Source organism: Chaetura pelagica, unplaced genomic scaffold (genome assembly GCF_000747805.2).
Source record: "Chaetura pelagica isolate M959 unplaced genomic scaffold, ChaPel_1.0 scaffold37, whole genome shotgun sequence".
NCBI lineage: Eukaryota > Metazoa > Chordata > Aves > Apodiformes > Apodidae > Chaetura > Chaetura pelagica.
In genome coordinates this window covers 732,322-756,794 of record NW_009954567.1, presented here as the reverse complement: position 1 = coordinate 756,794, position 24,473 = coordinate 732,322, and the positions used below count along the sequence as shown (strand labels likewise).

General features: G+C 40.2%; 1 protein-coding gene across 1 annotated transcript; it reads left to right on the top strand.

The window, feature by feature from the left end:
* The first annotated feature begins 1,740 nt into the window (after positions 1-1,740).
* On the top strand, positions 1,741-24,027 carry CDC20B (cell division cycle 20B). Its single transcript, XM_010005395.1, has 10 exons — positions 1,741-2,044; positions 3,478-3,608; positions 8,984-9,083; positions 11,780-11,890; positions 14,492-14,688; positions 15,523-15,617; positions 18,407-18,635; positions 19,617-19,742; positions 20,456-20,573; positions 23,873-24,027. The coding sequence occupies exons 1-10, from the start codon at positions 1,741-1,743 to the stop codon at positions 24,025-24,027; spliced, it is 1,566 nt and encodes a 521-aa protein (XP_010003697.1).
* The last annotated feature ends 446 nt before the right edge of the window (positions 24,028-24,473 follow it).

Sequence of the window (24,473 nt, the reverse complement as noted above, 5' to 3'; positions counted from 1 at the left end):
CTAGCTAATTGGCAGTTAGCTTTGCTGAAATGAGAAGATGGAAGGTGTGCATGAGAGAAGAATGAGCTAAGTGAGGATCTCTGGTCTGAGCCTGGCACCTCAAGTGGTGTTTTGCTGATGCAGTTGTGAAAGCCACTCTGAACTTCAGAGCCACCAAGTCTGGTGTCTTACCTGTCTTCATTTTGTTGTTCTGTGTTTTAAAGATATTTGCCTGTCACTTTTGGTTTCTGAAGGTACATCAGCATGTAATGGTTACAAATCACTCAGTGGAAAAAAAAAGTTTACTGTCCTTTTTTCATGTTTTGCCTTGCTCAGTTCTTCTCACTTTCTCTCCACTTGCTATTCACTGTTTTCCTCTAGTCTTTCAGAATTTTGTCTTCCTCACATTTCTGTTCTTGGGCTTTTCTGAGCTATTACTTGTCTTTCAGCCCATGTTGCTTGTTAAGTTTCTGCTAACTCTCTATTCCTTACAGTCCAAACCACCATTGCATAGTGATTTCTGTCTCACAGGTTTTTTATTACTCTGATTTTTTTTCTGCCCTTATTTTGAACTATGATAATTGAATGGGACTTTCTGAAGGTAAAACCTGGACTCTAGAGCTCTGTTGCTTTTCAGTGACTTTGATACCACCTAAACTAGCGTTGATTTTTACAGTGTCATAGTGGTATGTTCAGCTATTTCTAGAATGTTCTCTAACAGCTATGGTCCATGTTAATTTTGTTTAACAAGACTGTATAGAGAATTTCACACAGTACTGCACAACTGAGAGATGCTTTGGAGATACTGTGAGATTTCAGTATTTTTATGGGTGCTTCCTCTGATCTGAGGACACGTGAGGCTTGATCTCTGCCTGGCAGTGAGGCCTGTCAGCATGATCTTTTGGTGGTGGGGACAGAAGAGGCACAGGCTTCTGTGCTGAAATGAGCAAACCTGTACTTAACAAGCAAACACAGATGTCTAATACTGCCTTAAAAGCATGTTTGAATGGGTTTGATTTCAGAAAAGCCATACAAAATCCTTATGTCTATGTTGTGTGTCAACAGCTTGTAATTTGCATCTAATATTATTTCAGAAATAAATAATAACAATTCTCAATATGTTCTAAGTATTTACTGGAGTACCTAATAATGATCCAGAAGCCTATTATATTTGCTGTGCTTCCTTACTACTGTTACTTTCTCTGTTTTCCCTAAAACATTACTTGAAAGCTATCTGAAAAAAAATTAGTATTCACTATTACCTAGACTTTTATATTTGAAATCTTGATACATTCTTGTGTTTTATGTTTTTCTGACACAAAGTGCTCTATGAATGTACTTGAAAATAAGAAATAAAAATTTGCCTGTATCTTAATGCATTAGAAAGTGTAGATAATATACAAAATAATAACATGAGCAAGCCACAGCTGTGATTAGAAGATTCAGAAATCAAAAGTGAGCTAAGTGCTTCTTTGTGTGAAGATCAGAAAACAAACACGGTTCCAGACAGCCAGCACGTGGGTTTTCCCAAGTGCCCATCTCTCAGGAAAGACCAGACCCAGGATCCTGTGCTAAATGTCTGGAGATGCCTCGGGTCAGCCAAAGGCCAGCACCATAGCCTAGTGTGTGAGTGACATAAGTTTATTTTTTTTCTCTGCCACAGGCTTTTTGTGTGACAGTTCCTTAAGGGGTACTTCTCTGACCAGAATAATTTGTTTCCTGCTGTTTTTTCCACCCTCACTGTCTCCCCCCAGGTGCGTGATGCTGTCACACCTTCAAACCCAACATCCCTTTCCATGGCTGCTGCTCTCGGGCGGGCTGAGCCCGTGCGGCGTGGCAGAGGAAGAGCTAAAACAGCGTGAAGGGACAGCGTGGTACCAAGTCACGCCTAACCGTGGTGTTGTGTCTGTGTTCCCTGTGCAGGCTGCAGGCGCAGAGAGGATCACCTACTCCAAGTTCAGGAGCTCCATTAGGAGGAGGCTGTGGGCGCGGGCGGTGGCGAGCAGCCCGGCGCTGGCAGGATGGCAGCGGCTGCAGGCAGAGCCGCACGGGGCCTCCGCGTCAGGTCAGACAGGGTGCCAGGGAAGGCCTTCCTGTCGAGGGTGGCCTCGTGGAGGGGCTTCTGAACTCAGCCGGAGCGGGGAGTCGGTGTAAGGTGCGGGCGGTGCGGCCTCCTGTCCCGCTGCCGGGCGCTGGGCCGCCTGCAGCAGCAGCCAGGGCAGGCGGAGGGGCAGCAGGGCTGGGGCTGCCCCTCACCGTGTGCAGGCCGCGTGTGACAGCAGTCGTGCAGACAGTGGGCATGGAGAGCAGGCTGAAAGGAAGGGGAGGACAGGAGGTGTCATCTCCAGCTGAGCAGTGCCTATTGCAGGCCGGTCTTTTTTTCCTGTATGATGGGAGCTGGGCTGGACTGAGCTTAAGTTGCACTGGGCTGTAGCAGTGCACGGGGTTTGTTGCTGCACCTTCGCATTTGGAATAGATAACAATAACTGAGGAGAGCAGGAGAATTCATACAGGCCTCTCTTCTTCGCTGTCTTCTGCTTCCCCTTTGCCTTACACACCCCTGCTGCAGACCTGGCTGTAAGTGCAGAACTAGGACCAGTCTGCATGCCTGGGTGTTGTATGTATGCTCGTGGAGGGAGAGATCTGCCTTATGTTACTGTCTCTCCTCCAATGTGTAGGGCTTCTGGTGTTGACAAAGGGACAGCAGCCACGGGACACTCAGGGACTTAATGAGCACTATTCACAGCACTGAGCAAACAAACCTTCAGTACCCAGACTTGATCTGGAGAACTGACTCTAGGGAAGGCTGTTTCTCTCCATCAACGACAGAGGGAGCTGAGGAACGGTTAAATGAGCCTCTGAGCTCGCTGAGCTGCCTAGAACATACGGGGGTCTAAAAAAAGGCTTATTTATTGATTAATAAATGAAATATTTCGAGAACAAATAAAACATGCTGCTTAGTGTTCACGATGTGTTCCTATGATGCCATGGCTGTTGGTCAGAAAGTGCAATTCTGTCTTCTGCTAAGTGGAATACCAGAGCTATTAAAATAACACATTCCCAGCTGCAGGAAACTCAGGTTCTAAAACAAGGTGAAATCTTCCCTACTTCAGCTTCTAGAACAGAAAGTCCTGCATATTGTCTCTACTAGCAGTGGTGAAAGCCTCTATGGTTCTGGGAAATACCAGGTATTGATTTCCTATGGAGTAGGATGCTGTATAACCAGTCAATAAATCTAAGGCTGGATGTGGGCTACAGTAGTAGATAAGCACATTTTACAAAGGGACTTATCAATCTGACCTTTTTTAGACATTCCTTTTAGGGTAAGATTCATAGTGCTGTAGAAATAAAGTGGGGCGACTAGTTCAAGTGTTGGTAGTGTGTCAGATCTGCTTTTAGAGTACTGCTACTACAAAATCAGTGCTATTCTGGAAAGCTGACAAATACTCCCGTGTATGGTTTTTAAAGGTATTATTTCCATTAAAATTGTTTTTCCAGTGACAACTCGGGAGCCCAAGAAACTCTCCATCACAAAAACTGTTGTGACTCTACCTAGCAGTCATGCTGCAGCAGGCTTGGAATGGAGACATAACAGAGACAGCAAGAGAACTGAAATGAAAAGGGAGCAGGTGAGTAATGCAACATTCAAAGACACAGCTAGGGTATTTGCTTTCCCAATGTGTTTTTTCCTTTATCTTTGGCCTGGAATCTGTTATGTGAATGCTACCTTATTGACAAATGGGTGAAAAGAGAAGGTCTGTTTAGGAAATGTCAGTTAGAGAAATGGGAGGAGAAGTTGCTTTATCATTTGATTCATCTCTCTACTTCCTCCAGGCTATCGTCCTGCAAACTAAAATTGAAACCAAGCTGATGAAGCCCTCAATATACCTCTGAGGGCAAACTTACATTGTAAGAAATATGCATGAAAATAATGAATGACTCAGTTTTCCACTTGCTTTAATAATCACTGTGTGTGAAGAAGACAATTTCTTCAGTTGTGCAGGATGTTCATTTTGTCACGTAGACAGCATGAGATGCTATTAAAAGTTTGCTTAAAAATAGCTCTCTGAGAGTAAGGGGTTTTTTTGTGATAATAGAAGTTCAGATTCTTGGCCAGGAGTGAAAGAACACGTTGAATCAATCTGTCTAACATGTGAAACAAGGACTTCTGATAACTTTCCATTTAGCTGTTGTTCTGTATTTCTGATAACTTCCCATTTAGCTGTTGTTCTATATTGTTGTATACTTTATCCTTTCATTTTTCGTAGTGGATACTGACACACCATTTTTCTTTTTAGGCATTACCTATTTATTTTTGGTCATCTTCAAGAAACCTACGCACCAACCACTCACCTGTTTCTGTTCACGAGCTTATTGAAAATTCATTTGTCAAGTGAAGCATGATGATACTTGTCTGTGTTAGTAAAAGTTATTAACATGACGTTACACTCAAAATCACCTCTCTGTTTTAGTACTGTCTAATTGTGACTATGAATCTATTAAATTGTACATGTTTAGTCAGTGACCATTCTTTTTCTTGTTCTCTCCTTTTCTTGATTGAACTAGTTGCAAGGTCAGTACTGAAAATGCTGATAGCTGTTTTCATGTGATTAATTTTTTGACTACAACTTGCAGAAGGTTGCTTCAGGTTGCCTCAGAGATGCGTACTCAAGGTCCTTGTTTATAGTGATTTATAATCCTTAATACTATTTAGAAGTTTATCTGAGGGTGTCAAGCTCAACTCCTAAGAAAAAGAGGTTGTGTCAGGAATAATTGCATGTTGAAAGTCGTTGAGTGTTGGAAAAAGACCATGCTTTTACATCATTCTGGGAAACCTGGTCCTTGGGGCAATCATTTCCTTTCTTGATAACCAAAACAGTTTAAGAAAGCCTTCTTTTCAACAGCAATGTTTTCTTCCTTCCCACCTTCTTTCATGATCTGATTGAAGAGTCTGTGAATTGTTCAAATACACAACACAGTGCATTTAGTAATCTTTGTTGAAACTACCCCACAGGGAAATTTAATAAGACTTTGTTTGTTTGTTTGTTGTTTTTTTGTTGCTGTTGTTTTTTGTTGTTGTTTTGTGAGATGATAAGAACTTTCTGTGAAGTAAGAAGATCTTCTTTCTGTGAAGATCTCATTGCTTAGAGCCCTGTGTTTCCAGCGATGGGACACCTACCTCTCTGGGCAACCTCACTCTCATTGTAAAAAATGTGTTCCTTATATCGAAGGTCTGTTTAGGAAATGTCAGTTAGAGAAATGGGAGGAGAAGTTGCTTTATCATTTGATTCATCTCTCTACTTCCTCCAGGCTATCGTCCTGCAAACTAAAATTGAAACCAAGCTGATGAAGCCCTCAATATACCTCTGAGGGCAAACTTACATTGTAAGAAATATGCATGAAAATAATGAATGACTCAGTTTTCCACTTGCTTTAATAATCACTGTGTGTGAAGAAGACAATTTCTTCAGTTGTGCAGGATGTTCATTTTGTCACGTAGACAGCATGAGATGCTATTAAAAGTTTGCTTAAAAATAGCTCTCTGAGAGTAAGGGGTTTTTTTGTGATAATAGAAGTTCAGATTCTTGGCCAGGAGTGAAAGAACACGTTGAATCAATCTGTCTAACATGTGAAACAAGGACTTCTGATAACTTTCCATTTAGCTGTTGTTCTGTATTTCTGATAACTTCCCATTTAGCTGTTGTTCTATATTGTTGTATACTTTATCCTTTCATTTTTCGTAGTGGATACTGACACACCATTTTTCTTTTTAGGCATTACCTATTTATTTTTGGTCATCTTCAAGAAACCTACGCACCAACCACTCACCTGTTTCTGTTCACGAGCTTATTGAAAATTCATTTGTCAAGTGAAGCATGATGATACTTGTCTGTGTTAGTAAAAGTTATTAACATGACGTTACACTCAAAATCACCTCTCTGTTTTAGTACTGTCTAATTGTGACTATGAATCTATTAAATTGTACATGTTTAGTCAGTGACCATTCTTTTTCTTGTTCTCTCCTTTTCTTGATTGAACTAGTTGCAAGGTCAGTACTGAAAATGCTGATAGCTGTTTTCATGTGATTAATTTTTTGACTACAACTTGCAGAAGGTTGCTTCAGGTTGCCTCAGAGATGCGTACTCAAGGTCCTTGTTTATAGTGATTTATAATCCTTAATACTATTTAGAAGTTTATCTGAGGGTGTCAAGCTCAACTCCTAAGAAAAAGAGGTTGTGTCAGGAATAATTGCATGTTGAAAGTCGTTGAGTGTTGGAAAAAGACCATGCTTTTACATCATTCTGGGAAACCTGGTCCTTGGGGCAATCATTTCCTTTCTTGATAACCAAAACAGTTTAAGAAAGCCTTCTTTTCAACAGCAATGTTTTCTTCCTTCCCACCTTCTTTCATGATCTGATTGAAGAGTCTGTGAATTGTTCAAATACACAACACAGTGCATTTAGTAATCTTTGTTGAAACTACCCCACAGGGAAATTTAATAAGACTTTGTTTGTTTGTTTGTTGTTTTTTTGTTGCTGTTGTTTTTTGTTGTTGTTTTGTGAGATGATAAGAACTTTCTGTGAAGTAAGAAGATCTTCTTTCTGTGAAGATCTCATTGCTTAGAGCCCTGTGTTTCCAGCGATGGGACACCTACCTCTCTGGGCAACCTCACTCTCATTGTAAAAAATGTGTTCCTTATATCTAGTCTGAATCTACTCTCTTTTAGTTTAAAACCTCTTGTCCTGTTGCTGCATGCTCTGTTAAAAAGTCTGTCCTATCTTTCTTATAAGACCCCTTTAAATTTTGAAATGCTGTAGTAAGGTCTCCTTAGAGCCTTCTATTCTCCAGGCTGAGCAACCCCAACTCTTTCAGCCTTTCCTCATAGCTTTCCTTGCAGAAGAGGTGTTCTAGCCCTCCGATCACTTTTGTTGCCCTCCTCTGGAGCCATTCCTATGGGTCCATGGCTTTCTTCTACTGAGGACTCCAGAGCTGGACACAGTACTCCAGGTGGGGTCTCATGCAAGCAGAGTGGAGGGGCAGAATCACCTCCCTCAACCTGCTGGCCACCCTTCTCTTGATGCATTCCAGGATACAATGGGCTTTCTGGGCTGTAGTGCACATAGCCAGCTCGTGGCCAGCTTTTAAGCCACCAGTACCCCTAAGTCCTTACTGGCAGGGCTCTCAATCCCTTCAACCCTCAGATGCAGGACCTTGCGCTTGGCCTTGTTGAACTTTATAAGGTTCACGTGGGCCCACTTCTTGAGCTTGTCCAGGTCCCTCTAAATGACATCTCATCCCTCAGGTATGTCAACCACACTACTCAGCTTGATGTCATCTGCAAATTTGCTGAGAGGGTCTTGATCCCACTGTCTGTATCGTTGATGAAGATACTAAACAGTGCTGGTCACAATATGAACCATGTGTCAGTCTCACATATGTCAGTTTTTCATCTCTACAGTGAAGTGACTTAACCTAGAATTACACTGTGATATACAAGCAGGAGTTGAATTAGAACTAAGGTATTTAGAACTCTACGTGGAGGACTGCAACCGTTTCCCAGAAGTGTGGTGTGGAGGTCTTTGTGACAACATTGTGGGGTGATAAAAAATCAAGCTCTTCCTAAAACCATTTGGAAGTCAGTCTTGGCTAAAACCGTATGAAAATCTGTTTTACTCTCTTGGTATAGCAATTAATCACTATTCAATTTGTGCTACCTGGTACCATAAAAGGATGGGATGCACTTAAAATATCATCTCACATTCCAGTGATTGTGTGTGGTCTCTGTGGGCCAGAAGATTACTTCCTTGTATACACAATTGGTTTTCCACATAAATGTCTGCATTTATTTTAGAGGGACACAGATCCAAGCAATCTGATTAGCTTTCTGCCAAGTTGTCTGTGTAAATCATACAGAAAGTGCCTGAAGGCCTGCTGTAGAACAGCTGGGTTGTATAAAGGAAAAATACTTTTTTTCCCAGCTGTTTTTGTAAGTCATTTGTTATAATGATTGTAACAGAATTCTGAAGAAGAATAACACTGAATGTGCTTGGAAGAATAGATTTCACAGACATTGGAGGAAGAACATACTAATCTTGAGTGGCTGGTAATAACATCAGCTGCATTTCCACCTGACTGTAAATAAAGAATTACAACCCAAACAGACAGTTGACATCAGAGCATTCAACTCAGTGAATGTTGTGAAGAAATACATATTACTAGGGACTGGTGAAGAGATTAATTTGTGTGAGCTGATATGAGGCTTTTCCTGAATCTTGACTAAAGTCTTAACCTCTTTTTTTTTCCCTTTTTTTTTTTTTTTTTTCCTGATTTCCCTTTGCTGCATTAGCTCTGACACCCAGGGAAATTATAATGTAATTAAAAAAATCTTATTTCCCTGGGAAACCTTGTATATATTTTTAGTTTCATGTTTTAATACTGGTTTAAGGAATGGGATTGTGGAGCCCAGGCTCTGGGACCCTGATTTGAGAGAGAACTCTGATATCCAGTAGGTCTCATGCTGCAGTGGAGGCACCACAAAACTGATCTTCCCTCCTAGAGTAAACCTAAGGCATCAGACATAATCTTCATGCAGAAAACATGGCACTATATGCTTGTAAAATTAGCCAGTTCAGAAAAGCACAAGGGGCCCTAAGGTTTGACAGGTGACCTGTGATAGTACTTACAGATGTACAGGGCTTGGGACCTCTTCCATGGATAAGATGGCTTTGTTCAAAAAGCTTTGTGAAAGTTTGTGTGATCACTAGCAGTGAATTGATGTTTTATGGAAGGAAGGATGGTGGCTCAAGTTAAGAGTATATGATTTCAACACTGGTGTTCTGTCTTTGTTACTAATATCCCATCCAAGAGACAAGCTGTCTTGAAGCTTTTATGTAGCGAGTGTTGAGCCTTTTGATAGGAATTGTGTTATCTGTGATGCTTAAATGTGGTTTTTTTTGACAGATTTTATCAATACTGTCATGTTTTCACTTCAATGTATTGGCAGAAACATCCTTCTCAGCTTCTAATGGTCCAGGAGGCTAGATGTAGCAGTCTGGAAAGTGGTATTGTGAAGGTGTGTGAAAATACCAATTGCATCTGGAAAGGTATGTTCCAATGTAACGAATGTTGTCATGCACACTGAACAGTAAGATACAGCTGGCTGCATCTGTACTGGAAAACAAGTATATCTCCCTTTTCCAGCAAGTGTTACAGACTAATACAGAGTGGCTGTGATCTCACTGCTCTGGTTGAGGCTACTTCTAGAGTTCCCACAACCTGTGGAGAGCTCGTACTCCCTCTCCTCCAGTGTTGTTGAACCCTAGTACTTTACCTGGCTCTCCTTTGGGCTTTGTCTGACACATCGGTGACACTAAACATTAATTTCCTTTTGGCTTTTCAGTTTCAGAGCCTTACAAATAAAGTGGGGTTATGCTGCAGAATGGGCACAGAATATGTATCATATGGACTCTTTGGTACATGAGAATGGAAGACATGCAAAGGTGGTGGGGTCTTGTTGCTCCTAACTAAAGGGAAAGGTAGCTGGAGCAGTCTGTCTTTAGCACTGCCTCTGGTTTATTCTGCAGGAGAGTTATTTAATTTGCTCCAAAAGATTATCCTAGGAATGACTGAGTGTAAGGGAGTGTGAATGATCTGGCAATTTGAAAACAGGGGGGATATGGGGAGCTATAACCCGTGAAATTACACAGACATTCCCAGAGTTACTTGAATATGAGGCAGTTCATTAAACATCATATTTTGTTGTTTTTTGTCTTGGACAAATGGTTTGTTTTGGTGATCAGGCTGTTTCTGTGTATTCTGGGTTTGTGCATGCCAGGGCTGATTCATGCTCATGTGAAAACACTGAGAAGCAACTTCTTTATTAATCTGGAGTTCAGCTCCTGTAGAAGATGTTGGGGTCTGTGTGATTGTCTTGTGTTCCTTTGTTGCTTTTCTCCATGCAAATGGGACTTATTTCAGAGCAATCAATAGCAACAGTGTAGCGATTAATCACAGTGTTTTTTTTTCTTGATGGCAAATTAACATAGGTATCAGAAATACTGAGTTTTATTCCACCCACTTACTTGTTGATGAAGTGGTCTGGTGTGACAGTACTGACAACTTAACCACTTCCTGAGTCTCATTTTGAGACATGACACAGGCATATGAGAGCTGAACTTCTATCAAAAGTCAGAGATACCTGCTATTACCCAAGCAAAATAATGCAAAATGGTGTAATTAACCTTAATTTCCACTAATTAAAAAGCTTGTTATGCACATTTGTGTATCTATGAAGTATGTGAATAGAGCTGAAAATGTGGTCAGTATGAATTTGGGGTAGATTAATTATGAGATAAAAGAAATCTGGAGTGAGTTACAGCAATGATTTAATCCTTTATATCTCACTGTTAAATACCAGCTACCAATGTTAAAGAAGAAAAACATTTTCAGAGTGTTTCAGAAATGTTTTCATTCATCCAACTGTTACAGTTAGGCAGCTTAGTTTTCCTGAATTATCTTGCTTGGCTGGGTTCAGAAAAGTTTGGTAAAGTTTTAAAAAAACAAACCCAAATATATAGGTATTAGAAATACAGAATTTTCTGTACAGAGAAATCTCGTTTCAGTAATATTAGACTCTTTTGGGTATAAAATGCAGTGGTACATATCACATTGGGCAGATCTGAGATGGTTGCCCACTTGATTGTTTTAACTCCATGAAGTTTTAGATACAAAAGAAAATAACTGTGGCCTTCCCTTGCTCATCTTCTGTCTTTATTTGGAGAGAGATAACCACCACAGCTGAATGGGGAAACATTTGTTGTCTGGCCAAAAATAAGTTTAGATTAGGGGATAAGATTTAGGACAGAGTAGGGAATGACTGTGTGAAATAAGTTCTCCAGATTTTTCATTGGACTTCCATATAGGATGCTTGTATGTGTGTTTAAGTTACAGAGCACAAAAACTTTGCCAGTGCTGAATATTTAGGAACATAGAAGGTTAGTTGGACAGATAAGTGATGTCTTCTGTCCCTTAAACTTTTGATATTTGCTCTAGGTGCTCCTTTCTGTAAAATAATTAAAAAATAAAGTCAAAACAGAGAAAGTATAGACATGAATCTCCAGCTTTCTGCTCTGCGCATTACAGCAAAATATTTCCTTACACATAAATATCTAGCATTACATGATTCATATTGCTAATGAGCTGGCCTTTTTCTGTGATGTTGAGAAGTCCTTACTGAATAATGCAGACAATGACCACAAAGGATGACTCTTCTGCTTGCTCATATTTTATTTGCTTTTTTTTCTCATGTATGCGTTGTCACAAACTCAGTGTGCTGTGATCAAAGGGTGTGTGCTTTAAAACCCTTTTCCTGTGTTTAGGTATTGATGGGGGAGATCTTTTGGTGGGGGATTAACACCAGAAAGCAAAAAAAAATTAATTGCTGTGTGAGGGGGTTTTGAAGTGGGAGAGCCTATATGAAACATACTGTTACTAAGAATGTACAACAGAAAGCTAAGGCAAAAAGGACAAAAAAACTCATGTTCTGTGTTGAGCTGTGGTACAATTTAAACAAAATATTGTGGAGCCTATTCTCTGTTCTAGGTGACTGAAAACATGTAGGTTTGAAAGAGGTGGTATAAGGTGTTTAGTGTTTTGAGCCTACCCAGGATAAATTAGATCATTTGGGCCTCTTCTTGACCATGGAGAGACAAATATAGTGAGAATGTGAATGACTTAGATCTGAGAAAAACTGGTGGTGTTTTACATTACTGATTTGTGTGTGATGAATCTTCAAATACAGGATGCCGAGGGGGGCCCCAAAGTGAGTTTAGAGCTGTTACCATCATGAAGCCTTCCATGCCATTGGAGCCAGAAGTGAAACTTCATATTAGTGGCTTGCGCAATGATTACTGTAAGTTTATTTGTCTTGTGTGGTGGTTTTTGCAGAGACTGGGAATTCTTGTGTATGTTTCAAGAAGATGGTGAAGGTTGGTCACTTGTCGCATAAAATGGAAGCTCTGCAGGATATATGCTTGATGCCATTTTTCTTTTAAGGATGCATTTTTGAAAACTGCCTGTCCCAGTTTTCAAACTGATCAAATCCTAGAATCTGTACTAGCTAACTCTCACCTGGTTTCCTTCAGTTATAGATTTCAATACAATATGGCCCATTGCCCCAGCCTGTCCAGGTCCTCCTGCAGCTTCTTCCTGCCCTCCAGCAGATCAACACTCCCCCCAGCTTGGTGTCATCTGCAAACTTTGAGGGTGGACACTCAATCCCCACATCCAGGTCATCAAGAAAGTTGTTAAATAGGACTGGGCCCAGTACTGATCCCTGGGGGACACCACTGGTCACCAGACACCAGCTGAATGCAGCTCCATTCACCATCACTCGGGCTCTGGGCCACCCAGCCAGTTTTTACCCCAGCAAAGGGGGCACCTGTCCAAGCCATGGGCTGCCAGCTTCTCCAGGAGGATACTGTGGGAGACTGTGTCAGAGTCCTTGGCTGAAGTCAAGGTAGAACCACATCCACAGCCTTCCCCTCATCCACTAGGCAGCTCACTCAGTCATAGAAGGAGATGAGATTGGTTAGGCAGGACCTTCTTTTCCTAAACCCATGTTGGCTGGACCTGATCCCCTGGTTGTCTTCTACATGCCGCTTGATGGCCCTCAGGATGATCTGTTCCATAATCTTGCCAGGCAGGTAGGTCAGGCTGACAGGCCTATAGTTCCCTGGATCCTCCTTCCAGCCCTTCTTGTGGATGGGCATTATGTTTGCCAAACTCCAGTCATCTGGGACCTCCCCAGTCAGCCAGTACTGGTGATAAATGATGGAGAGCAGCTTGGCCAGTTCTTCCACCAGACTCCCCAGGACCCTAGGATGAAGCCCATTCGGATCCATGGACTTGTTGGGATCTAAGTGACACAGCAGGTCCCTAACTACTTCCTCCTGGATTACAGGAGGGGGGTTCTGCTCCCCATCCCTGTCAACCAACTCAGGAGCCCAGTTGTCCTGAGGGTAGCAATTGTTTCTGTTAAAGGCTGAGGCAAAGAAGGTGTTAAGAACCTCAGTGTTCTCCTTGTCCTCCATTACTAAGTTTTCCCCCCCCCCATCCAATAAGGAATAAAGATTTTCCCTGACCCTCCTTTTGTTATTAATGTATTTATAAAAGCATTTTTTATTATCCTTTATAGAGATTGATAGTTTAAGTTCTAGCTGAGCTTTGGATCTCTAATTCTCTTTCTACATGCCCTTACAATATCCTTGAATACTTCTTGATTCACCTGCCCCTTTTTCCAGAGTTGACACACTCTTTTTTTTTATTTCTGAGTTCTTGCAGTAGTTCCCTGCTCAACCAGGCCAGTCTTCTTCCCCACCGGCTGCTTTTCTGGCACACAGGGACAAGCCTGCTCCTGTTTCTTCATCATTGCATTCTTAGAGTAAGCCCAGCCTCCCTAGGCTCCTAGGCATAAGTCTATCCAGTTAGATGATGTCAGTTGTTCTAATGCTGTGGCATCCTTGTAAAGGGTCACCAGATTTTTCAGGTACAGTTTCCCCTTGATGAAGCCAGGTTGGTTGCTATCAACCTCCACATTTTCTGTACGCTTTAGCAGAGCTCCAGGAAGATCAGCTCCGTGATCTTGCCAGGCACAGAGAAGAGACTGAGCAGTCCGTAGATCTCCAAATCTTCCTTTTTTCCATTTTTTGAAAATGGGGATTATGTTTCCCCTTTTCCAGTCCATGGGAACTTCACCAGGCTGCTGTGACTTTTCAAATATGGTGGAAAGCGGCTTTGCACCTTAATCTGACAGTTTTCTCAGGAGCCGTGGATGGATCTCATCAGGTCCCACGGACTTTCACATTCTCAGGTTCTTTTGATAGTCTCAAACCTATTCTGCTACAGTGGGGGGATATTCCTTCTCCCAGTCTCTGCCTCTGCCTTCTGCCTTCTGCAACTTGGATGGTGTGGGTAGAGGTTATTTTTGCGCCTCAGCCTTCTCCATATCCTACATGATCCCTTTCTGCATTTTTTTTCTATCATGTGCAGGGTAAATGTAATTAACCCAAGGATGCAGGACAACCTGTAACATATTGAATCTCTCCTATGTCTTCCTCAATAACAAGAATTACTGTGGAACAAGGCTGATTCTGGAACTGTAGCTGTTAAAGGAGGGTCCTCATTTCTGGTGGCAGAAATTAGAATGAGTGATGTGGTGATCCAAAGTGGAGGGTGATAGATTTGAAAATTTTTGTGGGGTTGCTGTAAGTCAGATCCTGCTGTGCAAACTTATAGTCTGTGGAGATTAGTCTTATGAAGTCCTTGGCTTGTTAGAGATATTGTCCATCATGTAGGAGGAATACTTCCTAGTACGATTTCATACAAGCATTCACTTCAAATTTTTCCACAGCTATTAAACAAAGAAGACTCTCTCCCCCAAACCATACTCCCCTTATCCCATTCTATTTTTTTTTAATTTTTTTTTTAGTAATTTTTAATGGCTTTTTTCTAGATCTAAACATACTGGACTGGAGCCTTGAAAATCTCATTGCTATTGCTGTAGGACCTGCTGCACACATCTGGAATGGAGGAACTCTTCAAGCCATTGAAAGCATTGACTTGAATTCTAGTTCCAAATACATTTCATCTCTGGCTTGGATAAAAGAAGGAACTTGCCTTGCAATTGGCACCAGTGATGGTGAAGTGCAAGTACTAGATAATTTATTTTTCTAGTCTTTCTCCATTTTTAGATAGAGTGGCTACAAGAAAACTTTTATTAATTTTATTACTTTAAGGAAACAAATTTAAAAATTGGCTAAACTATAGAAAAACTCTTCAGGAGACAATTGATAGCACCTCCTTGTATCATTCTGCATCTTTCTGAATGGTTTTGTGACATCGAGTGATATATATATGTTGTAGAGCCTCTGAAGAAACTAAAAACTGATGACTGAATTAATGATTCAGTTGTCCAGAGGCAATCAGATATTTTTTTTTCACCAGTAAGAGGAATTATTTCATTAAATTATTTTACTCAGGACAGGCTATTTTTTCTTCTCTCTTGCTAATATCACTCTAGCCAAAACTCTCCTGGTGGGTTCACAGACAAGAATTTTACTTTGGTCTGACTATACACATACCTGTCAGCCTGCTGTTATAGGACAGCCCTATTACCAAAACATTTCTGTGGGACTTTGGGTGAGATGCTTGGTAATACAGGGACCTACCCACTGCAGTCCTGAGTCAGCCATCTGAAGGTACTGAAGACCAGTGCTTTCAAGTATGTACTTCCAAATACTGACGTGTAAATTAATAATTTTAGAGATATGTATTCCCTTCAATCCTGTCTGACTTCAGCATCACTGATACAGGTGCCAAAATCTGGAAATACTCCTTGTCTTACTTGTGAAATAAATGATCTTGAGGTTGTCCATATGTCAGCTCAGAACTGGGCAGTGGCTTACTTGCAAACAAATAATGAGAAAAAAAATAATAATATTTTTTTTGTTTAATTTGTATTTTTTATTTGTTTTGGGTTGGCAGCTGTGGGACATTGAAACCAAAAAGAGACTGAGAAATATGTTTGGTCACCTCTCTGTAGTTGGAGCTCTGAGCTGGAATCATTATATTCTAAGTAGGTGAGTGGTATAGTATATTCTCAGAAAGAGCCCTGCTGCTTTTACTTAGACAAATCCCCGTTTGCTTTTGCTGTTTTCATTGGCTTTGCTCAAAGGTGATTTATCCTTCCTCTCTACTTATCGGCCGTCTCAGAAGTCACGTGTAGATGTAGTGTGTGGTAGGAAAGCAGCCAAAGGGGATTTAGCCTGCCTCTTTAGTTTCTGTTTCCTAATTTCCTTCCAGAAAGCTGTCATCTCTTGCAGAATTTCATTAGGATGTGGAGGCTGTAGCTCTTGTACAAAGCTTGAGCTTGAAATGGTGTTTTTTGCAGTGGGTCTGCGACTCCCATGGTCATAGCCTTGGTGCTGGGGAGAGGGCATGCCCCTCCACTGATAAAAAACCGCATCTGTCTTTTCAGATGCACAGTGAAGCACAGCTGATAAGAGTTGCACACCCCTCTCTCTAGCTCTTTATCTACAAGGCCAGCTCATTGTTATCCACAACCCCAGGAGGACTGAAGTGGTTGACCTTTGATTTGCCAAGGGTGAATTCTACACTAGTTGTTTAGTATTTTACACTTAGAAATTATTTCAGTATGGGTACTCAGATGAGAAAGATCAAGTGTCCTCTCTCGTGGTTTTTTCCTCCTGCTTTCTTTCAGATCTGTAGCTCAGACTCGAAGGAGCTGAGGGGAGACTTTATGATGGATGCCTTGATGATTAAAAAAAAATGTGATAGTCTTCTGTTGTACTTAAACACAGAAATAATAGCAGGGGTAGACTGACTTTAAGCTTAGACTCAAAATGAAACTTGTATCTCTGGACATAAACACTAGATGTAGTTTTATTTGATTTCACAAGATGGTGTTTGGCTTTTAGGTCTGCTGGGTGGAGTAAGGTACAAGGATACCAGCTGAAAAAACAGTTGAGAAAATGCCGTTGCCAGAGTAGGTAGGCTGAGTGTATTAAATTACAAGGATGCAGCTAGAGCATCCTGCCAATGCCAAGTCTCAAAACCATATTACAGTAAGCATTTCTTTTAATTTGCATTTCAGCTGGGCCAAAAGAGTGAAAACAACAGAAACTTACAGATCTGCGTAGAATGTGATGATAAAATGAAGCAGGAACCTGTGAACTACAGTTATTAGGTTGAGTTAACAGTTGATTCTAACATTAGGGCAGAGTTCAAATATGTATATAAGAAGCAAAAAGACATTATTTGTTATTATTAAAATATGAGCAGCATTCTAACAGTAAACTTCACTGTGGATAATCGATACTTTGGGATTACATACTGATTTCTATGGTTAAAAATAGTCCAGTACATAATCATGAACCTGTGAATAAATTTCAGTACCATAAATTAACCTATCACAAAAATTCTGTTGACTTGTCTTTAGCAAAACAGATGCCATCTTCTGTGTGAAAAGCAAATAGTTCTTCTTTCTTTTTATGCCAAGTGGAAAGTTTCTTTTCAGGCAGGATTCTCAGGAGCCCAGTTCCTTCTCACTCATACCACTAGAATTACTGAAAACTTTAATATGGCCAACATTGACAATCCAATTCTGTTTCTCTTGGATAGATTTTCTGCTTATTATTTAGTAGGAAAAACTGATACAAGTCTTCAGGAGACAAGTGATAATTCCATTGCATATAATGCACATTTTCCCATGTGTCTTCATAGATTTTTCCATAAAGATGTGCCTCATATTCACCAGAGCACTACTCGGATGGGATCTGTCAGACTTTTGTGAACTTCAAGAGTTTGGCAAGTCCGTAATACAAGCACAATAGAATTACATTTATTGACACCAGTCAGTTTTGTATGTGCTTTTTTTAAGCTTCCAAATCACTCAAGATACTAAGAGTCAGTGTAGGAAAGTCTCCCGTCATTGTTCCCTTGAATTAATTTATTACAGCAATGTCAAGTGTCTGTTTCACAGATACCCGGAAGGGTGTTATTGGACTTGCTGTTTTTTATAGTGTCATCAGAATAGTTGGCAGTGTGAATTTCTAGCAGGAAGCTCCTCTGGTTTGTCCTGAGTTTAATGTAGGTAATATCCTTGGTAGGGAAGGGAAGGAAAATGCATGGCAAAGTGTTTCCCGTATTTTCCGTTTAACTCTACTATTGATTTTTAAAACCTACATCCAGGAGCTAAACTGTAACAGTAGCTGTGCTTCCAGGCAGAGTATTTCTTCCTTCCTTTAGTAGACTGATTATACTGGCTTTAGAACCACAAATCCATTTCCTAACAGACAGTTAGTGCGACAGTGTCAAGCAGTGCAGATTTTGTTTAAGCCTGGAAATGAGATAGAGAAAGGGGACAAGGGAGGGGACAGAACCAAGGAAAACACTGGTACCTGCTAGTAAGAACTTTCAAGAGCAATTGAGTTTTATACTGTCTCTTTCTGGGGCATGGAGTCGTATGTGGCCTAGGCAAAAATCATCTTATAAAACCATTTTTCGTGAAGAACAGGAAGCGCTTACATTAAATGACGGGAGGGTTGAGCAGGGTGCAGATTAGTGGCATATGATGCAATATACCTTCAGGGAAATTATGAGAGAGAATGGGTATTCTGCCTCACTTGAACTGAGCAGCTGCTTGGCTCTTTTCTATTGTCAGCCAGCTTTATAGTCAAGGTGTGCATTTGATAGGTGGTTTGTGTTTCCTTTTACTGTAATATCATTGTTCTGCATGCATTTTTCGCTCTGATGTGGTTTGCTTCTGAAAACACTGAATAAGCTTCAGAGTGATTATGCAGTTTGTCATCTTTAACAATAAACCCATATTGTCTTTTCTTACCTGCAGTGGTTCAAGATTAGGATCTATTCATCACCATGATGTTCGGGTTGCTCAGCACCATGTTGGGACTCTTTGCCAAAACAAACAGAGCATTTGCAGCCTGAAATGGTCACTAATCAACCAGTTGCTGGCAAGCGGGTCAAGTGATGGTATATTGAATATCTGGCCTAGTGATCCTGGTGGGACATTGCAGTCAAAGCCACTGAAAACCATACCTCATTCTTCAGCAGTTAAGGTGTATAGAGAAGTAATACCTGCTTTTCTGTATTTGCTGCCATGAAATCATTGATGCTATGAACTTAGGGAATTTAGCAAATTATCTAATTAATTTCTGTTCATTTCTTCACCCTTGTCTGTGATGCAGTTGGTTTTAAGACCAGTTCTCCTCATTCTAAGTCACAGATAAGTTTGCTAGACTTTTGATTAGGAATTGTAACTGGATTAGTAGGGCTTTGTAAATATAGTGCCAAATAGAAATAAAATTTATAATCCTCTCTTCTGTTTTGCACAGAAAACTTTTGTGGTGCAATACTTGCAAGTTAAGAAACAAAATATTTTGCTTTTTCGAGTTTGTAAAATTCCTTTGTTTAAGTTATTTTTGTGCCATTAAGATGTGTCACTGCTGGTATCAAAGTATCTGAAGTAAGAAATTGGAAAGGAGGCAACTTTAATTCTTCATCTTTATCAAGTTTTAGTCTGTGTGGGAGGGGGACAAGTATCATCAATAAGGGGCAGGGGAGTCCAGCATTTGTAAGCTGTTTATCCTCCCAGAAAAATCTGAGTCTGACCTGAAGCAGTGGTGTTGAAGGGTTAGAGTAGGTTATTTAAATAAGTGAAATTCAATTCTTAATAGCTTTTCTTCAGCTACAGTCTAGGCGTTAGCATATCCTGGAGATGTCTCAGAATAAACCAGGTGTCTGGTAAGTCATGTTGTTTAGGCTTCTGTGATGGCTTGGCCTTGGCACTAAGAATGTATCCTGCTGGGTTCTTCTAGTAATGAGGTGTGAGTCTGTGGCCTGTGAAGGGTAAGCAGAGAAACTGGAGTTTTATGAACTTCTGTGGACAGTGTAGGCTACTGTGAAGCAATGGCAATGAAAGCAGCATTTGATGTTTTGGGATTTTTCACTGCTGTATGTATATTCCAACTAAGCTTTTAAGCAAAACATACTCTTTTCTTTCTCCTAGTTTTTTGTTTGTTTGTTTTGGTTTTTTTTAGGCTGTGAACTGGTGTCCTTGGCAGTCCAAAGTCCTTGCTACAGGGGGTGGAATGAAAGATGGGATTTTGCGTGTCTGGGACATAAATCGTGAGAAAATAATCCAAAGTACAGCTACAGACTCTCAGGTGAAATGAGGAAATGTTTGCATACTTAGGCTATGCTCTTCTTGTATAGCTGTGCTCATTTGGCAAACTCCCACTGACTTTGAGGGTGGTTCTGCGGTCAGAGGAACAGCAGGATTTTCTCTGGATGTGCAGTTGTGCTTCATTCAGCACTGCAGTGTGTGACTCGATGCAAAAGCAGTTTGTTGTTTCTCATTCACCACTTCTGTCTCCACATAGAAGTGATCAAAGAGGAGGTGGTCTCCCAGCCAGACACTCCTCACCATCTTTTCCTTATTGGCAGTAAATTTTGGCCAAAACTCATAATGTGAAGAGAATGTTGAGTGCTGGAGTGCTGGGTTCAGGAGAGGTTTAAGAGTCAGAGGGCAAACATCCATCTCTGGAGTTTGAATATTTGGAGACAGAGGAACAGGTTCTCTGCTGGGAAGAAGCAGCATAGCTGTTGATTTTCCTGGAGCTATTACAACTTAGCTGAGGATGTGTTGGAGGGGCTTTGATTTTATACTGATCGGCCATTATCACATTTGCACAGAACAATAAGACAACTGTGCTTCAAAGCATTGTAAGGAATGAAATGATCCTTCTAAATAAATAAATATTCTGCTGGCACTATTTTTCAGTACCTTGTTTAAACATTATAGGTAGCATTTTAAATCTACCGAATGGGGCATGTTGACACTTTCTGAAAACTAAAACAGAATTTTAAATTGCAATAGATTTGTTCATTGCTCTGGTTACCCAAAACCAGTGAACTGATGACTGGACAAGGTCTTCCGGGAAATCAGATGAAAATATGGACATATCCCATGCTTATGAATTCATCAGAACTCTATGGCAAGTATTTCAGTTAATAGTTAGAAATGTTTAAGTTAACTATCTGCCTAATCAGTGTGTTTTTGCGAGTTCATATGTTATACATGTACATAAAATGTAGATAAAAGAGCCGACACCTACACTTCCTCGTTCTGCCTACACACATGCATTTGTTCATGCACACAATTCTGATGTATGGGATTGTAAAGGTTGACTTATTAAGATAATAATATAAGTTGCTTCTGTAAAATTCCTTGGTTTCAGTGATAAGATTCTCTGATATTTTCTAAGGCCATTCCAGGTGTAAGATGTAGATTTTCACTTCTCCCTAGGGCTTGCTAGTCATGAACTGTGTGTGCTAATGTCTGGTTGTTGCCAATATATTCTAGGCTGGTGGCCTTCTAGATAACTCAAACTAGATATAGCTCTTCAGTTTTATAGTTCATAATGGAAGGATATTAAACCAGCTTCCTAATGATCTTTGAAATATCCGTCTGTTATTTAGAGCTGTCTGGGTTTTAATTAGTTATTTTGACTGTGGAGCAATGCAGTGCAGCATGTTTTCTTTAGGCTGTGCTGACAGCTAGAGAAGGTGTTTTCATGCAGCTCTGTATTGGTCTGTGGAGCTGTGGGCTACACTACACATGAAAGTTGTTCCATGCTATTAAGACTTTTAATTTCTGATGCTTGCTGTCACTCACGTCTGTTAAGTTTTGTTTGTTTCACTGCTAACTGAAGTGATCCAAAAGAAGCATCTGAAATTAAAAGAAAAAACAAATTACTTGCATACTGGCTGAATTTTCACAAGTATAGTTGTTTTTTCACACTCATTGACAAGGTAGGGCCAAAGAAGCTTTGGATTTTTAACCCAACAGTTGGTATCTAGAAATATTTTTGATACCCTATTGCTACATTTTAATGCATTTACTGAACTCCTGATTTATTAAATCCCAGCTATTCTGGGATGTTGTCCTCGGGCCAGCAACTTGGGTGGAATCAAGGGCTTCAACATCAGCCTATAAGAGGAAAGCACAGGAGAGGCAAAAACAGATGGTCAGAAGAGAGAAGGCAGCAGAGCTGTATGTGGATCTGGTTACACATTATCCTTGTGTAATGCTGCTTCTCTGTGCTGCTTTTCATTCCTCATCCCTGCTAATTTAGGTATAGTTCTTAAGGTCATGTCCTGTGGTGTTCTGAAAAATGGTCTGGAAAGTGACGTGATCATTAACTACCGTAGTTTGAGGTTTCTCAAATCTCTGCAAGTCTTGAATGTATTATTTGAAAAGAAACCTAGATTTATGTTTGAAAATAGCGTGTGGCATAAAGCATTTACCATGTAAGTCAAATGCATTGTTAATTTGGTGAAGCTAGAGGGTTACTGTTTCGTATTCAGTTTACCAATTCATTTTCATGAACAAAAAGACCAGATAATTGTTATACATATATATTCCTGCTTATGAAAGCTCTCGTTACCTTACTATAAGCTATTTAATGTTGGAAGAAGTTGTCAGTGTATCAACATACGTTCAGAAAAATACTGTGTTGGATGACTGTGAGATGGTTCTAAATCAGCCTCAGACACCATTAACCACATGAGTTTTACACCGAAAGAAATGAGCAGATAGATTGTAACTGAATCTCATTTAATCCTCCTGCAAAATGCTGGGGTCCTCAGCTAACAATGAGGCACTGTTAGTTACGCTTGAGTATTTTAGTAATTGAGGTTGCCTATTACTGAGCATATTCAGAACAGAACAACAGCTGAAAGACAGCAACCTTTTTATAGCACTGAATCAATGTTTGAGATTCTTCTAGTAAAACAGAGTAATTTACTAGATAAAAAAAAAATTAATTTAAGATGTAAATTTGCATCCCTTCAGAAAGTTTTTGTAGATCAAAGAAAACATACCAGCTAACAAAATATGTAATTGCTTTAAAACATGTCTGGGTGTGAACTTAAAACAATGAAATAAAACCCTAGGCTTCTCCACTCAGAAAACATGAAAATGAGTAATTTCAACTTTTCTGATTTCTCCTTATCCCCTTTGAGCCTTTTTGACTGAAACTACTAATTAGATTTGAGTCAGTGTTGTGGATAGATTTGAATGTCTCCAAAGGCTACATCTCCAGCTTTCCTTCAAAGTTATTACTGAATGGAGACAGTATAAAGAATTCACTGGGTTGTAAACTTGTGGTCTTAAATATCGACAAAGATCATGTACCATTCAATAACTTGAAAAGGAGCAAAACCTGCAAAATAATCACTGCTGAAATTATTTGTTACTAGTGATCAAGTTCAAGTGGGACATGTTATTTTGAGCTAGAGAAGTACTATCTTCATCGTGTTCATGGAGAAGTCAGATACAGATGATGGGAGGACGTAGGTTACCCACAACTTCATTTGAGTTGGTCACCCAAGCCTTCCTTCACACCTTCACACTTAAGATGTGGTTGATCTGTTCTCTTTTATATGAGTTAAGCTATTTCTCAGAAGTTTCTTTTTTCCCCCTTGGTTGACTCATTCAGCAACACAATTGTCAGTAACTCACTCAACCAGAGAAGCTAATGGCCAGTAACTTAGAGTAAAAAGGTGTCTGATTTCTCAAGCGTCTGTGTACCTGAAAACCTCATGCGTTTGCTTAGTGTTGGCATTGTGCTAGATGATACAGGAGAGCAGTGGTCAGTACAGGTCTGAACAGTCTCAGTTTAATACCAGACTCTTTCTGCCTTCAGTTCCTTCTACTGATACTTGAATAACCAGGTTAATAACTATTTTTTACATTTTTTTGGCTGCTAAATGGGGGTAATGTCTGGCTTCCAAAGTTTACTATAATTACAGAAAAGCACAATATACACTTCCAATAAATTATTTGGTGGGATCACTGTTAAAAGATCTCCTTAACAATAATAACTGAGAAGCTGGAGACACTATCTCATGGTTGTTGGATCAGCTGCAAGCTGTCTGCAAGGCATGTGCAGCCAAATGGGAAAGCTTAGCAGTGAGACACATTGCCAAACACAGATGTACTGATGTAAATGCAGTGGAGAATCAAGAGTTCAGGTTCCATGTTCTCCTTTGAAAGAATTGTCTTCTCAATGTGGTACAGTCCCAACAATTAAGAAGCAATTGCTTTCAGCTCTTTTCAGTATGAAAATATCCTGTAGGTAATATCAGCTCCACAAATCCTTAGCAGCATTTTGAGCTGCTATAGTAAAAGTGGAGCAAACCATGTTGTGGGTGGGGGTGGTGAAGGTGACTGGCATAATCAGTGTAGAACTGTGATGTATCTTGCAATCTTTGTATGTATTTTGTTTTACAGGTCACAAAGGGAGAGTCCTGCATATAGCGCTGAGTCCAGATCAGAGCAGGCTTTTTTCTGTTTCAGCTGATGGGATAGCTTGTCTGTGGAAGTGCCATGAGTATGGGGAGAGCAAGCACAGCAGCAAAGCATTTTCTAATGGTTATCTGAACTAATTCTTGTGACTTCTTTTCCCTGAAAGCAGGTGATTAAAATAACTTAGCCCTTTCAATATTTCAAGGTGTGTGTGTTATGTGTGTTCTTCCAATGGAAACAAGACAAAAGGTAGTAATTTTTTCAAGAGAAAGCAATTTTCTCCATCAGTCCATCATGTGAAATCTTATTAGGCTGTCTTACTTACCCTAGAGGAAAAATATTCTAACTCTGAACAATAACACCATATTTATTTGTGTTAAACTACTGGCATGGATGAAATCCGGTTTGTGTCAAGTGCCAGCATAAATTCTTAGGTTCTGCTTGTATCTAGGATTCTTGTAAGTAATTTACATCATCTTAGGGTTCCCACTGGTAACCACATGCCAATTTGTGTAAATTGCTTTTGATCATTCAAATGCTAGGATCAGCAGGGACCAGGTCAGGAGACTGTAGTGCTCTGTCTATC